At 36.8% G+C, this 18621-nt stretch overlaps 1 protein-coding gene across 2 annotated transcripts in view; it reads right to left on the minus strand.

Annotated features, from left to right (window-relative positions):
• The window catches only part of VWA8 (von Willebrand factor A domain containing 8), a 395340-nt gene that overhangs the window by 100633 nt on the left and 276086 nt on the right, over positions 1 to 18621 (minus strand). For both annotated transcript variants that reach the window (XM_050766153.1, XM_050766152.1), the window contains exons 36-37: positions 11875 to 11956; positions 7644 to 7845 (exon numbers count right to left, since the gene is read on the minus strand). In XM_050766153.1, coding sequence (XP_050622110.1) covers positions 7644 to 7845; positions 11875 to 11956 — 284 coding nt within the window. The remainder of the gene's footprint in view (positions 1 to 7643; positions 7846 to 11874; positions 11957 to 18621) is intronic.

An 18621-nucleotide genomic window follows, 5' to 3' on the forward strand; every position in this document is an offset into this window, starting at 1 on the left:
ACATCTTCTACTATTTACCTCCATATTTCTAAGTAATATTCTTATGTCTCTTTATTTTTCAATTTCAGACATTGTCTATTGACTTCCTATTATGAAAGGTAAGGATTTTACCTCTCCCACCTCAAACACACATCACTCATTTTTTTCTCCCCTCATTCCCCCTAATGAAGTGCTATCAGAAACAAATCAATATTGTTTACTTTATCATGACTATACAGTCCCTGACTTACGATGGTTCAATTTAACAATTTTCCTACTTTACGATGTAGGAAAATTGTTAAATTGAACCATCATTAAATCGGGGACTGCCTGTATAGTAATGACAACGAAGTGCTGAATAGCTCATGTAACTTACTGAATATATCATGTCAGAATCTAGACATAATGTATTCAGTAAGTTACATGAGCTCTTCAGCACTTTATTACCAAACAGCCTTTTGTGTTAGATGATTTTGCCCAACTGGGAAGTACCTTTGCCACTCTTTCCACCCATGTCTTCCTCTTTCTTGGTTTACTCCCTTTTTTTAGTGACAGCACATCATGCAACAGCTTTTTCAGAAGGAATGTACTGTTTTTGAGATTTGCACATTTAATAATGCTTTTAGTCTACTTGATTAATAGCTTGGCTGGATATAAATTCTAGCTAGAAATAATTTTCCCCCTTTGATTTTCTCTTTAGTTTCCAATGCTGCTTTGGAGAAACCCAGTGCCATTAGGATTTCTGCCACTTTTATATGACCTGTTCCCTACTTCTTTCAAAATTAGAAGTTGTCAGCCTTATTTCTTTATCCACGGGGTTCTACAATTTCAAGTGGACATGCTTTGGGGTGTGTGTGTGTGTTCCATTTGTTATACTGTACATCTGGTTCTTTAGTTCAGTGAAATTCTTAAATATAGATGCTACTACCTTCCTTGAGTCTAAGTAAAAAAAGCAGACTTTCACTTTATCTTCTCGTTAGCTGTACGGTTTCCCTCCCCTCCTAACTGGTGCCTTTGTAAGGGTGGAGGAGAGCCAGCTGCCTAGAAGTATAGGATGGAGGAGAAAATCTGGATGTCTCAATGTCCTAGACAGACTTTCAACTAATTTTCCAAATTTTAGTGCCACCCTACACTACAACCTTCAGAACTACACAGTATCTTCAAGTTCTGTTGCTAACAAAAGCTTAAAATAGGAGGAGGAAAAAGCTATGAAAAGCTTAGAAAGACAGGATTCAAATTTGCCCTGTTTGTTGTTCTTGTTGTTTTGGTTTTTTTTTTTTTTCCTGTTTTCTACTGTTCTCAGGACTCAGGGTAAATGATGTATACTTTGCTGCATGTTTTTTGGTCTTGTTCTAATTTGTCTTTTAAATAAGGCTAAACGCCATAATCCTCTGCTGACAATTGTCTTATCATTGATTTCCTGCTTTTCTTCAATCTGACAGGTTTAGGCAAAGACCATTTTTACAATTCCTTTTCTGGATCTGACAAAATTTTTTCCAAACAGGATTATAAACAAAGCTTACATTTTAACACGAGTATAGATGATGAATTATGTAACTCGTTGGATCATAAGTTAGTATTAGGTATTTGAGTAATACTGTTTCATTTAAATTTGGCTTTGTCTCCATAAAGCATTGAGGAATTCCGTAGCCCAATATTAACTTAAATTCTAAGTTTCTATTTTTTATTGTTTACTGAGTATTTACTCTGTACCAGGCATTACTGTATTTCATTCTTACAACAACTTTGTTAAGGTTCAATTATTTTTATATTATGATTAGAAAGTGAGGCTTTGAAAGAATAAGTAATTTGCCAGAGATCACCTACAAAGTTGAACCAGGATTTTAATCTAGGTTTGAACGCTACAAATTTCATGCTCTTAAACGGTAAGTCATACTGCTTATGAATAAAATCATAAATATAATAGCAACAAGCTTTTATTTCTACAGCCATTGTGATTGTATATACACTTACATTTAAGTGTACACCTAAATGAGCTCAGAACTGTAACAGTTCCAGAGTCATTGACTGTCCACCTATTAATTGCATTTGACATTCCAGTTTATAGCCAGTATACTGCAGAATTAATTTTTCTTTATACTTTAAATAAATATTGCTAAAATTACCTCTTGACTGGCTGATCATATTGCTGAACAATACGCACTAGTGATATGGTGACATAATTATCCTACGGCCTGTCTTGAGAGGAGGAGGTTGAAATAGTCCTGCTGATGATTTGAAAAGGAATTTTTTAAGGTTAGACCTTTTCTAAAGAGGGAAAGTAGGATAATATTTCTATTTTAAATATTAGTTTAACATTCTATAATGTAATTTTCATAATTTATAGGAGTATCATTCTTATTGGAGATGCATAAAAAGTTAATGAAACCTCACGGCCTCCCTAGAATCATGAACTTGTTGATTTGCTTGCCTTAGGGAGGTAACTGCTGATTTAATTTTAATTGTATTTAGCAATTACTGATAATGTTGTGATCCAATGGAAGCTTTTCTTTTAGAGGAATGTAAAAATCAACTTGTAATTTCTCTCTGAAATACCATCTGTATAAGAAAGGAGGCCCATATGCTTGAACCCAGCAGTGTTATCCTACTTCAGGGCAGATTTTTCTTCAATTCTTTACTCAAACCAAATTTCTGGTTCAAGAAGAGTATGGCCAATTTGTGACTGGGGTAACTGCAGGCTTCCACATTTCCTGGCTAACATGATACTATCTTATCTGTGTTCTCTGTACCTTTCTCCCTTCTTTCTCATTGCTCTCTGTCCCTATCACCATCTCATTGCCTCATTTCTGAAAGCCTTGCTGTTAGGTGACTGCTATAATTCTCCTTGGGGAGTTAGATGATAAAGCCCTAAATAAGCAAGTGGCATGATAGAGCTAACCTATACCAGCCTATGAGAGATAATTGCTAAGTATTTAGGAATTTTTTCAAGCTGACTGTTAACCCTTGATAGCTTGAAATCATGGTGGGGGTGTTTGCACCATGGAAATTGGCAAACTTAACAACCCCCAAGTCTCCATGAGAACTGGTTTACTAGCACACCACCGGGTATTGCACTTCTCAGGGGGATCTGGCATTTTCACTAGGTACTCCTGAAAATCTTAAAGATTCAAAATGAATTTCCATGGCTGGTTCTTCTCTAATAGGCATAAACAATAAAAAAAATCATTACAGGCAATGCCCAAGTGTTACCACATAGGGAAACAGCTGGATCATCTTGCTGAAAGCCAGCTCCACTGACACATGGCGAGGAGACATGGATGGTGGGAAATTATAAAAGTTCAGAAAAGCATTGCCTTTCTGGGCCATGAAAGATTCCCAAAGACATATGTACATATAACAATCCTACAAAATACGGATTGTTCTGTAACAATGATCCACTGAATCAGACTATTTTTTCAGAGTTATTGATCAAAGTAAAGAATGATGTTTAAGAGTAAACTAGGCTCCTTAAAAGGAACAAAGGATTTCATAATCCCATAGAGGATCTGAAGATAACCTACCCTGTAAATTTACTAACAGACAGCCAGTTAAATAATCCCGTGGTTTCTAAAACTGAAAGTAGAACTTAATATTCTACTGAGATCTTCAAAAATCAAAACTGCTGGACTGGAGATTACAGAAAAGGCCAAGCTTAGTTACCTAAGTATATCAAACTGCATTTATTCATAGTCCTAGAACATTCTCTCTAAAAGGGGGAATCGACTAAATTAATTATCTTTTCCATGTATTTCTTTCTATGCCTCACTCCTTTTTATTTTCAAATGTTGAGTGTGTGCTTACTGTGTAGCAGGCAATGTCTCCACTATAATGATGAAAAAGTTCCAGTCTCACACTGTATTTCAGAAGATTGCATCCATTGTTAAAGAATATAGTTTGAATAGTACTTCCTTAAGTACTATTCAAAGGCAGAGAGATCCTACCAGCAATATACAGAAGATTCACTTTGTGATTTCTTCTAATTAGAAAATAACATTTGAAAGCTATAACCTGTTAAGCCTTTTTGCTCCCACAGAAATAATCATCAAGAGAAGATGATTTGATTTCTGAGGAAAACCGTGGTATAGCTTTAACAGCCTTCTTGGAAGAAATACAAATGTAACTAAGTAAAAGTATGAATAATATACTTTAAATATAGCCAGAAGAATTTTGACTTATAATTAACCCACGTTTCTGAAAATATGAAATCTAAAAGTAATAAATATAGATTCTTAATAATGGGCTCTTAAAACTACATTTATAATAATCCTTTCGGTTTGTTGTTATGGTTATTTATTATAGGAAAAACACATGTTCCTATCAAAGCATGTAAAATTAATGAACACATTTTTTATACGCAGAGCTCAAAAAATACTCTTTTGTAAGCTGTACTCAAATAAAAACACCAATGAATTCATTAAACAAAAACAAAAACTCAAATCAACAACGGCAAAGCTAATAACTCCAGAAGGCTGAAATGTAGCAAAGACAGAGTAGTGATAAACCATGTAACTATTAATATACTGTTTATCTCAATATGGACAGTTCCTTTGCTACAATGCAGAGGAATCAGGAGGCATGGGGATCTTACGTGGTGGATGGCATGGCAGGTTATTTGCCCTGTCCTCACTGCTGACCTAAAGGCGCCTATCTTGCTCAACAGGAACCATACGAGACAAGAGTGTATAAACCTTTCATGCCAGCAGGCCTGTTAACTTCCATGATGTAAAAAGTAAGCCCATTTGGCCACTAGATGGAGATCAGGTTACTCTGTCAGTGATGGGGAAGCTGCTTGCAGCCAGCAAGTCATAAGTAAGCAGGGTATGGAGAACCTATTCTCTTTTTTCAATACTTCTATGACAGGCATTTTCCAAGCTCTGAAGTTAGGAGCAGATCTGTGCTGAATAAAGAGTATATAAATGAAGAATAGTTCGAAAGATCAAACAGAAAGGGAACTGTAAAAGACAAATATTTGCTTGTTATTACTGTTGGCCCTGGAATGACTTCCATTTAGGTTTGGTTGTGTAAACTACTTGTAAGTAATGAGATGAGCTGGTCCAAATAAGAGCAATTAAATAAGCTGTCTCATTATTTACCAAGCAGGGAAGAGGAGAGATATGACAAAAAATTAAAACAATGACAGATTATTAAGACAATTAGTCTTGTCTGTTTAAACATAAGAATACAGACTCATGTTTGAGTATGTATATAAGTATGCATTTTTAATATCAACCAGAATGGATCAACGGAACTTAGGGATCAAAGGAGAATGTTAGATAACATCTATTCAAATTTTCCAAATGAAACTATCATTCAACTCTGAATTATATAACTTTATTACTAAATATGTCTTATTTCTGTAATAGCTGAGCTTTATTTTATTTTTTTTAGAGACAGGGTCTTGTTTTGTTGCCCAGGTTGGGGTGCAGTGGCTCGATCTCAGCTCCTGCAACCTCCGCCTCCTGGATTCAAGCAATTCTTGTGCGTCAGCCTCCCAAGTAGCTGGGATTACAGGCATGTGCCACCATGCCCGGCTTATAGCTGAACTTTAAACTGGAGACATAAAGTTACACATGTCCTGGAAAATGTTTAGTTTAGGGAAAGTTCAGATATTGCACTGTGTGATGTAGCTGAATATTTTGATTATTCTTGAGATGTTAGATACTATAATTCTGTTCATTTCTTTTTTTTTTTTTTTTTTTTTTTGAGACGGAGTTTCGCTCTGTCACCCAGGCTGGAGTGCAGTGGCCGGATCTCAGCTCACTGCAAGCTCCGCCTCCTGGGTTCACGCCATTCTCCTGCCTCAGCCTCCCGAGTAGCTGGGACTACAGGCGCCCGCCACCTCGCCGGGCTAATTTTTTATATTTTTTAGTAGAGATGGGGTTTCACCGTGTTAGCCAGCATGGTCTCGATCTCCTGACCTCGTGATCCGCCCATCTCGGCCTCCCAAAGTGCTGGGATTACAGGCTTGAGCCACCGCGCCTGGCCCAATTCTGTTCATTTCTAACTTAATAACAATATATACTCATTCAATAAATATTTATTCAGTTACATAAAAACAATTTGTGACAGTTTAAAAGAAAAAATCCATTTGTTATCAAACAGTTTCAATTACCAGCACGTTTTAGTATACAGGAGTGTGAGCATAAACAAACATATTAATTGCTTATTGCACCAATCATTGTGCTACAAGCTAGGAGTACAAAGATGTATATATAGCCAGAGAACTAACTGGAAGAGAAGGCCTACATGATTAAAAAACAAATACAAATTCATTTTTGCAGTAGTCAAGAACAATTATTAAATGATCCGTAAAAGTCCTTTGTAAAGCCCCTTGTGAAAAATAAACTTAACCTTGACCAGATGGAAAACATGACCTTTGAGCTCTACCATGTATAAAATATAGAAATTCAAACACAATAGTATTTACTATTAGACACCAATGACTGTAATGAGAACAGGAGCTTAATTCGAAAAGAGAAGAAACTAATGTTTAGAATAATAAATGAAACAGGCCATAATTAATTGGTTTTCTAAATATTGTTATGAGTAGTAACCAACATTCAGTCTATTGCTGTAATCGGTCCATGGCACTTACTTAATCACATGTTTATTTTAGAGTCATACATTTGTTTTAGCTTAATTAAATTAATACATTTATACTCCTTCAAAAAGATTTGAGTTCTACTTTGGTTTGAGGCTTTCAAAATGTTCCTACAAGCTTTTAAGAATCTAAGAGAATTATTATTATATATCTATTTCTATTTAAATAAAATCACAAAAATAATCACATAAAATAGGAATTGTTAATCAGGTATTAATGAAATAGTCTGTAGAAATTTTCTTATTTTGCTAATCAGCTCTTTGCGGAGCAACCTGACTGGCAGGAACCTATTTTTCCTTTTGTTGGATAAGCAAGTAATGTAAACAGGAGAGGTTTTGTTCTGAAGATTAAAATAAATGAATAGTAAATAAATCCTTTTATTATATGCTTTAGTACATATGGGTCTATAGCCTTCCTCATTCTTCAAATTAGTTCCAGATAGGAACTAGATTGATTAGATGATGACTGAGTCATTTCTGGAGTTGTCAGGTTTCCTTTCACTTTGGTGGCCTGTTCCCATGTTTTTCTCTAGTGCAGGGTTGGGTCTACTTATTGTTGACTAGTAAATTTGCATTACCTGGAAATAAGGAAGTTGGTAAAAAACGTTCTATTGGATGCATATTTTTGCTCACCTTCTCCAGTTTAGAGGTTCTGGTCTTGTAATAACCTGCTGTATTCTAGTTCCTAAATGTTTCTGTTTCCTAGGTAGCATGTAGAGATGCTGACACTGAAGATGGTAAAAGTGAGACCAGATGCAAAGGTGCTGCTGGAAACTGGTTACTGCTTAAGGTTAAAAAAATAAAAGCTGCTGATTTTATTCATATGTTGTGATGTCAGTAACCTGCATGTTTAAGCACTGACAGAAAAAAAGGCACATTTTTACTTTTTCATCATTTAGATGGATAAAGTTCTTTGTCTTTTTATTTTGAATCTAAAAATTCTTTCAGTCTTTAAGCAACTATTTTTGAGTCACTGGCCCAGAAATTTTCATGACTGTGGCATCTGGAACTAAATTTATACTTGAATGTGCACCTCTAAGAGATAAGATGAATTCAAATGGTACCTGCATATTTCTGTCATCTTGTCCAATCATGTTTCTCCATTCCATGAGAGATCGCTGCAGACGTTCAAGTCCAGTTTCCCAAAGCCTGATGTGACCTCCCATATCAACAGTAACAACACCGCTTTTGTCCCACTCCGCTAGCAGTGCATCTGTGTCGGAAATGGTAGACAGCCATGTGGTATACGGCGAGAGAGATTCTGATCTGGAAAAAGGAATCCAAGTGAAGCTAAGAGACCATAAAAATAAAGCAGGAGGGATAACACTGCACATTGTAATGGTCTTTACTGTTGAAAAAGTATGCTCACACTACTCATTCTTTTATACCTGCTCTTACCTATGTCACTGCATAGGAAGGTTATGAGAATATGCTATGAGCAAAAGTTCTTAAACAAACATGCCCAGGGTTTGTAAGCAAACATGAGGCAGGACAATCATGAATATAAAAAAAAACCAGAAAGACTATTTTAAGAAAGATTTTTTATAAGTGATCACGGTATATAACCAATTGGTAGACCAGGAAACAAAGCCGGTTTAAACTGATTAGGTTCTCTAAACTTGCTATAAAGAATTTGCTATGGACTAAATGCTTGTATCCCCCAAATTCGTATGTTGAAGCCCTAACCCCCAATATGATAGTATTAGGAGGTGGGTACTTTGGGAGGTAATTAGGCTTAGATGAAGTCGTGAGAGTAGAAGCCCTATTATAGAATGGGATTAGGGCCCTTACGAGAAGAGACCAGACAGCTCGCACTTGCGTGTGGTCTCTCTCTGTTTCCTTTCCCCCCCTCATGTTAGGATACAGCAAGAAGTTAGCCCTCTGTAATATAGCCTTCACTAGGAACTGAATTGGCTGGCCCCTTTATTTTGGCTTTCCCAGCCTCCAGACTGAAAACAAGTATTTGTCACTTCAGCTACCCACTCTACAGTATTCTGCTGTAACAGCCTGATCTAAGAACTCTAATAATGAGCATATGAAAAGACAAGATATCAACGGAACCATCTGTAAGGAGCAAACATACACAGTAATTTACTAGTTCTTTGCATTTTCCTGTATTTGTGGACGATACTAACTTCCAGTGTCAGGAAGAAAGGAACTAGTTCACCAGTTCACACCTCACATGCCCGCAGTACTGGACTCACTCCTTAGAGGCCTAATGTCAGAGCTGAAACCAATGTTTTGTTTATGCATTTCGACTGCATTTGTATGTGATATTTTGCCTTTTCTGACTTAGAAAGTTACATGAATCTATAACAAGGAATGTATAGGTTTATTATATATTTCACACATATTTCCTTTAGTATATATTTCTGACATTTGTATATGTGTGTGTATATATATGTATGTACAGTAATTTCTAGGAATGCAAATTTGTCTATAAGAGTCAACTGCATATCTCCTTTATATGAGTATAGCTCTTATCATACAAAAGTGATAACAGATTATAAATTCCAATTATTAGTGTTGGCTCGCAAAATGCATCTGATATTTTCTATATGAAATAAATAGTCTAAAGAGATGGCCTGATAAGAAAAACATAATAAGCTATCATTGCAGATTTTGGAAAAACACAAAACCATTATATATTAGGTAAATTCTTATAATATTCTGAAAGATAAATCAAGACTAATTTGACCTTTTTTCAATCTGCCTTAGTTGATACTAAACACAGAGTGACAAGGGCGGCCACTCTTGGACACAGAAGACTCAGAAAATGTTTATATGAGGAGAACAACAGTGGGATGGGACCATATGTTTCCGAGCTACTTTACAGGACTCCCAGAAGGGCTCAAAGAAGGTAACATTTGATATAATACATGATACTCTTATCAATAAATACTTGCTGCAGGAAAAAACTTAGTAGTTACAGATGATGGAGTAGGGAGCAATTCAAGAATAATGAAATTTATCCATTTGTAACTATGATGTTTGAAATTCTGCCAAGAACACCCAAGCTGTAGGATTCTATTGAGCACTGTACCTACTAGTTGTCACTATTTAACTCTTCACGGCAAAACTTTACATTTACAGGCAATTTCTTTAATGTATTAAAAAAAAGAATTACTGAAGAAACCACACATTTACTACAATTTGCACACTAGGTCTAAACTCTTTTCTTCACTTAAAGAATGTTTTCCTTATAAATAATAACAAAGTTTTAAATGAACACATAGAATTACAGTAGAGTGCAGCCTAAATGTGTAACAGCCACATATGAAAGCTTGGCAGTACTGTTTTACAAATGCAAATAATATAAAACTTTGAAGAAAAATATGTGAGAGCAAAAGTGATGTATTCATTTTGGCCCCGAAGTTACATACAGCTTTATTGTATTTTCTATTATTTGAAATTAGCTATCAAATGAAAAATTCCTGATATCTAGCAGAATGCTAACTCTAAGCAACTAGCAAAAAACCTGAAGTCCAGATGGGTTGTTCCTTTGGATTTTGTACATATGCCAAAGAAAGCAGTAGTTAATCTCAAGAGAAACTCAGGACATACTGACAATGAAACAGACTCTAAATCATATGACACTTGAAATGTGGCAAGTCCAAATGGAGATGTGCTTTAAGTGTAAAATACATACTGAATTTCAGAGACTTAGGGAGAAAAAAGGAATGTAAACTATTTCATTAAAAATTTTTATTGACTACATATCAAAATAATATTTTGGACATACTGGGTTAAATAAAAGATATTATTGAAATTAATTTCACCTTAAAACAATATTTTAATGTGTCTACTAAGAAAGAAACAATTACATGTATGGCTTTCATTATATTTCCATTGGACAGTGCAGCTCTAACTGAATGAATTACTGTGGGCAGCTGGCTCTGGGCTGTGCACACAGCTGCTCTTCCAGATGTTCTTTCCATGGCAGGTATAACATGTGATTCACACAGAAAGTTAAAAGAGAAAAACACTGAAATAAAAAACTAGTGAGAGAAAAATGACTATAGATACTGGAAAAAATTATCAATGCTTTGGATATGTTAAAAATATGTTATTTGCTTTTGTTACTTGAATTAGTAGTATTTTTAATGAGCATATAATTAAGATGGAATATGCGATTTCCTCAAATGATTAAAAGTCATTTTCCATTAAACCAACACATTAGGATGTTCCAAGAAGTCATATATGTTGGAAGAAGTAAATCTATTTCTTTGAATAATGATTTTGTTTTCATATTTTTTGAATCTGATTAAAGAGTCCTAAGAAATGAAGCTGTGTTCCCGAGTTATTTGTGCTATAATGCCGAGCTATTTTCTTTCAAGGGTTGGAGAAGGGGGAAGAAAGGAAGCCTGGGGACATTTTGGGTAACTGACAGATTCTGGGTCCCTGGTCTTCCTCTGCAGGCCCTCCAGGCTACTCTGCTAGAGCTTCTAGCCAAGGCTTCAACCACTGTGTTGTGAGGGCTTGGTGGCAGCGTGAGGGAGTACATCATACAGTGGGATGTGATTGCAATCTAGGTCAAAATAGAGTAGAAAGATTAGAGGAAGAAGGCTTTGGTGTGGAGGGCAAAGAAAGGAAAAAAGAGGAACCTAGGCTAAGTAGACCAAAGCAGGTGCAAGCTTAGGTTGGAAAAGGGAAATAAGGCATGGATGCACCCAGAAAGGGACGGGCTCCAGGTGACGACACCTGTGTTCTTCAAGGGAGAGATCAAGCTTTATTGTTTCTGTTTTTATATCCTCAGTTTACCTAGTTTAAATGCTTTGCTTCCATTGTGGGACAATAATGAAGGAGGAGAACAGTAATGAGTCCTATTATAAAGCTTTGGATCCTTTGGCTATTGTATAACCTTCCTGACTGCAGATGCATAATAACATATATCAAAACAATATTAAAGAAATCTATTTAAATTCTTTTGATATTTTGAACACATTTACTTCAGAAAACAAATATATAAAGTTAGTAAGTATAATTTTTGTAATACTAAAAATGCTATTTCAGATACAGAAAAACTTACTAGAACAGATCAAACAAAAGAGAACAAAGACTTGCAGGCTGTTTGACTTATACCTATGTAACACTGGAATATTTTTACAAAATGAAAATAAAAATGCCAGGAAAACATGCAGAAGAACAGCAAGACAGAAACCAACTGTAACTGGAAAAAAAAAAGAGCTTGCTATTTAAAGAAGCAAAAAGTACACATTTATTCATAGTACTTAGCAAGAAATTACTCATTTTTTAGTGACATACTAAGCTAAGAACAAAGGTGAATTGGATTACCTGGGAATAGGGATATATCGGAGTTTCTTTGATTGAAGATCAGTGACTTCTATATAACCAGATGTTTGTGGAGGAGTAACATCTACAAACAAGTCATGACATGAGCCAAGGATTAAATTACTGCACGATACCAAAATGCTGCTAAAAGTGGAATCAAGTTATCCGTAGCCAAGGGTAGAACTCTGGGATCTACTTGACAAGGTACTGGGTCAACTCTCATGGCTAGACTCTGAGAAATATGCTTCCCCCAGGAAAGCACATTGGGCTGTGATTCTTTACTGTCAGAAAATAACCTAAGTTATTTTCATTGTCTTTGATAGCTTCCCAAGATGAGTCAATGTTTTCGCACTTACAGTTTTTTTGAAAATATTTCATCATCTGAACTGTTTTTCCTTCTTAGGAAGCAACAACCATGCAGTAAAATGTGGTGGAATCCGCACACTCTCTAATTAGACTGACCTGGTAGGAAGTTCTGCTCCTGTCCGAGCTGTGTTATGCTGGTCAAGTTACTGACCTCTCTGAGGCCTGCTTTCTTCATTTATAAAATGGGGATAACAACCCCACTGTGAAATGGGGGTAACAACCTCAGAGGACCACAGCATCTGAGCATCATAAGCATTATCTTAGATGAAATTAGTAAATGCAAAGCACCGACGGGGTTGCCCATCACACAGCATCTGTCATTATTAGGGCCCTGCAAGACAGGGGAAGGTGAGGTGAGGATGGGGCAGTGGGGTGAGGACTCTGGGATTTGGATCATAATCCTCAAAAGACACAATCCTAAATGCCATTATTCTGATTGTTGGAATCCCAAAAGATAGATAAAAGTCCCTAAAGTCTAAAATTCTGAAAATCACAATCACAGTATAATTGCATCATGTTAGACAGAGCTATTACTTTGTTACTGTCCTTGTTTGGAAATTAAGTATGGTTTATGGAGACGCCTGTAAGTGCCAAGTTGACAAAGGGTGTATTTGTGGACTTAATTTTAGGTGTCAGTTGGACTGATTATGGAATACCTAGACACGTGGTAAAGCATTATTTTGGTTATATCTGTAATCTGGAAAAGAGATTAGTATGTGAGTCTGAGGGAACCAGGTGGTGAAGATCTGCCCTCAATATTGGTGGACATCAACCCATCAGCCAAGAGCCTAGAGGGGACAAATACAGAAGGTGAACTGGTCTCTCTCTGAGAACTGGGACAGTCTTTTCTTCAACTGCCAAACATACTGATATGCATGTATGACATTTCCCTTTTGCCCAATTGCTTTATGAATATGGTTCATATGCTCATAACTGTTATACTCATGTGATGTCATTAGTATGCCTGAGTGTTTACGCTTGCAAAAAGTATATGTTATTATTGCCTAGTTTATCGTGCAAAGTGGTTTGTGAAGTGTTCTGCTGTTTTTGTTTGTCTGTTTGTTTTTTGGAGACAGAGTCTTGCTCTTGTTGCCCAGGCTGGAGTGCAGTGGTGTGATCTCGGCTCACTGCAACCTCCTCTTCCCAGGTTCAAGTGATTCTCCTGCCTCAGCCTCCCAGGTAGCTGGGATTACAGGCATCCGCCACCAAGTCCAACTAATTTTTGTATTTTTAGTAGAGACAGGGTTTCACCATGTTGGCAAGGCTAGTCTCGAACTCCTGACCCCAAGTGATCTGCCTGCCTTGGCCTCCCAAAGTGCAGGAATTACAGGTGTGCGCCACCACCCCTGGCCTGTTCTGCTGTTTTCATGTTTCTCAAATAAATCTCCTTTTAAAAATGTAAATAAATATCTTTTAAGTAATTTTAAAATTATTTTTTCCAGAATTATATTTGAGATTTTCATCCTTTGGGATTGTGTCAGAATTTTAGACTTTAGGAATATTTATCTTTCTTTGGAAATTTCAACATTTGGGGTTATGGCGTGGAGAGCGTGTCTTTTGGGATTATGATTAGCTGTCACGATTCCGGACAGTAAAGAATATGGAAAACTGGGGGAAGATAAAGAGATAAGGGGTCCAGAGCCCTCAACTAATTCTATAATTGTTATACTCATGTGATGTCATTTGTATACCTTAGTGCTGGTTTTCCAGCAAACTCCTGGGCTTCATTGATTTCTATTTCACAACCCTGAGTAACCGTCATCCTCAAAATCATTAGCTGCCACCATGGTGTGTCAGAAACACTGCTTAGTCTTTACAGAGAGTGCTTTCGATACTGACAACAACAAAGACTAAGATTCCTGTCTGAGAGATGAGGAAACTGAGGCTTATAGAGGTAATGTAATAATATGATTTATTTGGGGGTGATATAGCTGGAGAGTGATGGGGACGGTTTTCAAACCCAGGCCTTTTTAGCACTAAAATCTATGCTCTGGCCACCACTGCACACGAGTGATGGCAATGGCTTTCAAACCCAGGCCTTTTTAGTACTAAAATCTATGCTCTGGCCACCACTCCACACAACTTCTATATGAGTTGGCCCTAGGGAAATAGCTATTTGTAAAATATTCCATTTTATAAAACCTTGGCCACCAAGTTCTCTTAAAAAACCTCCCCTACACAAAACCCATGCTTTTTAAGATTTTTGTCTATCTGTTTCTCTATCTATCTGATCTTGGACAACAATTTCTGATTAGAATGATATATTTATCTATCCATCCATCCATTCATCCATCCATCCATCCATCCATCCATCCATCCATCCATCCATCCATCCATCCATCTTTTATTACAATTTCTGGTTGGAATGAAGTATCCAGGATGTCCTGGATAAATTCAAATTCAAATTTATCAAATGTAGTTTGCAAAAAACAAGGAACTTGACATTTTTATTTCATGCATGCAGTTGAAGGCTTTTAAATAGGCCAGCTGAAAAACTCGACATATCTCTTACTTATTTAACAAATGTGTTTGAGCGTATTTTGCGCCAGACATCCTATGAAGCAGTGGGGATACACAAAAGAGATGTGGTCTCTGACTTTGAGGCGTTCACAGTAAAATGAGGAAAGTTCCTTTTTATGAAACCATTGTGGGCCTCTGGGGACTTGGAAAGGATTCCAGAGTGGGAATCACAGCCCTGAGGCCAGGTATGAGCTGCAGAGCTAGGCAATGGGTTGTCCCAAGAGACAAACAGCTCAGCAGGAAGAAAAAGCAATGTCCAAGGAGAGGAATGGGTAAGAAAATAGGGTTATTGTAATAATTTGACCACCCAGCTGGATTAGCTGTCTTCAAGTGGCCATCTGTACAAAATGAGTATGCTTATCGTAAGCCACACACAGTCTGCAATGGAAATTCTCCCTGTGATATAAGGTCAATCTTGGATAGTTTTATATCATATATCATTTTTTACAATTCCTGCTGCTTGAACCTAGCTAAAGTAGGTTGAATTATTTATAGCTCAGGGTTCTTTGCCAAGGGTGACCAGTTATTGAAGCTCTAGAGATGAGTGGAGCTGCCTCGCTAACTAACTTACTCACATTTTGGCTTGCCACTTAGAGGCACTTTTACAAATAAGGAATAGTATTAAGTTGAGCTACTGCCATCAGCACTTTTAGATTGCCTGTGAAAGCAAAGTAAGCCAACTTATTTTAAAATATCTTTTTTCCCACATCTTTCTTTTTCTTTTACTTTGCTAATTAATTCCATGGTGAGAAAATGCAATAATGACTGTGTCTACTATTTCAAGAAGTAGAAAGCAAGAATTTTACTCCTGGTATTAAAAACTATTTTCATATATCAGAGAAGGCTAATTGTGGCTACAAAGCACTTCAGGGAAATAGTAAAGGTGGTGGTAGTGGTGGTAGTAGTAGTAAGCACTTTAAAAATAATAAAAACTGATGTTTACTGATTTGAAAATAAGTCAGCTCAGAAGAAAAGAATATTTACAAAAAGATTCTTGAACAGAATACTTGACTGAATTAAGGAAGTGAAAACTGTGGCCAGGTTTCCCTCCAAACTTGGCCAAGTCCTCATCCATCCATTTTAAACATTTTAACACTGGAGTGAGGATGCAGGCTCAGTAAATTTCCATTACATTTATAATCCAGGTGGATTTCAAAGATAGGTATAAATTGTATTTAGGGATTAGTTCACTAACCATTAAAGGGAAGTCATTGCAGCAGTGTTTATCACATAGCTCCCATGAACAGTGGGGACAGTTTACATGCACAATGCCAAGGTTAGAAGGAGGTATTAAAAACTGTCAGGCAAAACAACCAAGACAATTTTCAGAGCGAAGGTGAAATGCTATTTAAAAACTCACTCCTTGAAATGTAATTTGATGTATACCTATGAATCACTGGGTTTAATACACTTCTGTGTTCACAGATAAAAAGAGTGATGTGTGTCCCCAAACTGTGCTGATACCAAATTTTTGATTTTACCCAAAGTTAAAAAAAAATACTGCTTTCAATCAAGAATCATTATTTTGTGTTTAAAGAGCTCAGACCTGTGGTTTTAAAAAAGCTAACATTTAGCTAGAAGAAAAACAGTTGGAAGAAAGCAATAAATTTCTCCCCATCTGCATTAAATAAAAGCTACCTCATTATTGTGAAAGCCACCAGGAGAGTAGCCTTTACAGTTGATTTCTTTATAAAAGGCTGATATACATTAGTTCCAGACTAATTAGATGGTTGGATTTGATTTACTTTACAAAATCATTCTAGCTTGAATTTTCATCAGAGATCTACATGCACATAGAATTAAGTATCAAAAAGGCTTAAAGAAAAAACAGTCCCTGCTTTACCCCCTACTCCCCCCGGCCCCATCACCCGCCCCACCATTTCCTGCCTCCAGAGACACTTTCAACTTTTTAAGCTATTTCTGTGGTATTCACCTTCATCATTATGGTGCCCTCTTGATATTTTAGCTTCAGGCATTATCTCTTGTCTTCCTCCCAAGCAAGAAGAGAGCTTAACTCTTTTTCATTCCCGAATCCCCCACTCCCCATTTTCCCATCCCCCCAAACATTCATATAAGTTTGCTTGGATTAACATCCAGTGCTTATATTATTATAATTATCTAAATGCTAACCACAGCTTTGCTATGTCTTATATTATCATTACTTTTTCCTGTATAACTTTTTGCTTTTATTGGAGCTAATAAGCATCATGTTTTGTTTAGTTTTATTTAGTACAAATTTATTCCCAAGGTTCCCTAATTGTTAAAATCTCTAAATATGTTCAAATATACTGGGCTTATCAATTTCACTTTCTAAGAGACATCTCTCCTGAAATGTCATCTGTTCTAACGTTAGACCTGTGCATGGCTGTCACCCTGGGATCTTCCTTCACCATGCTCCTAGGGATTTTCATTCTTTCTCTCTTTTTTTACAGTCTACATTTATAAAATTCTTCCCCCATGCCAGACACTGTCCTAAGCACTTTATATATGTTTGGAATATTTTAGTAACACTACTTAAACAAAAGAAGAGAAACAAACCTCCTAGTAACTAAGAGAAAAATAGCTAAATAAATAGGCAATTATTGGAAGAGTAAATGACAACATATGAAAGGATACTCAAATGTACTAGAAGTCAGAAAAAGGTAATGTGAAACCACAATAAAAAGTTTGACCCTTACAAGAGTAGATCACGATGGGATGCACCAGGATCCCCTTTATGCTACTGGAACACCATTGGTAATTCTGCTCCTAAATATGCTCCCTACAGACTCAACATAGACACAAGCACACAGGTGCAAGGCTATTCACAGCACCATTATTTGTCATAGCAAAAACCTGGAAAGAACCTAAATTTGCACTGACAAATAATAGATGAATAAATTGTTGTATGTGAAGCAGTGAAAATAAAAGTAGAATTATCAGTGTGGATGATGACAAAGAGTCTCTCCCTGACTGAACTATAGTCAGGCTCTTCTGAATCTTCTTCCCAACTAGTTCCCAACTCTGGGGCCTCTGCGTTCATCTCTGCATTGTTCAATGTTAACAAGAATCCTGCTAAGTCAGTTTAACCAGAATCCCTAACCCTTGATATCTGATTGGGTTCCCCATTCGCCACCATCCCCCAGGTGATGTCAGATCACTCTGGGCTGCTCTCAGCAAGAATCCTGTTAAGTTTCTTCAGCCAGAATGCCCTCTTACCCCAGATGTTTTCTCTCAGTAATTTTCCATCCACTGACCCCCACCCTGCTCCTTCACTTATTTCCACTTTTGCTTGTTATATTCAGAGTTGAGCCCCATCTCTCTCCCTTACTACAAAACTTCTTTGCAGTCATCCCTATACCTATCAAGATGGCCCTGCATAAAGCCTACCTTCCCATTTTGTAACAAATGTCATGAATGCTTTTTTCTTTAGCCTCAAATTTCACAAACATGATGGTGAAAAAAATAGACCAAGTTACATAAGAATAAATACAATACGATACTATTCAATCAAAGATTAAAAACATAAAAAAAGCAGGCCGGGCGTGGAGGCTCACGCCTGTAATCCCAGCACTTTGGGAGGCCGAGGTGGGCGGATCATGAGGTCAGGAGATCGAGACCATCCTGGCTAACACGGTGAAACCCCGTCTCTACTAAAAATACAAAAAAATTAACCGGGCGTGGCGGCGGGCGCCTATAGTCCCAGCTACTCAGGAGGCTGAGGCAGGAGAATGGCGTGAACCCGGGAGGCAGAGCTTGCAGTGAGCCGAGATCGCTCCACTGCTCTCCAGCCTGGGCGACTGAGCGAGACTCTATCTCAAAATAAATAAATAAAATAAATAAATACATACATAAATAAAGCTATATATTATTTTGTGAATGATA

This window comes from Macaca thibetana, chromosome 17 (genome assembly GCF_024542745.1).
Source record: "Macaca thibetana thibetana isolate TM-01 chromosome 17, ASM2454274v1, whole genome shotgun sequence".
NCBI classification, from domain to species: domain Eukaryota; kingdom Metazoa; phylum Chordata; class Mammalia; order Primates; family Cercopithecidae; genus Macaca; species Macaca thibetana.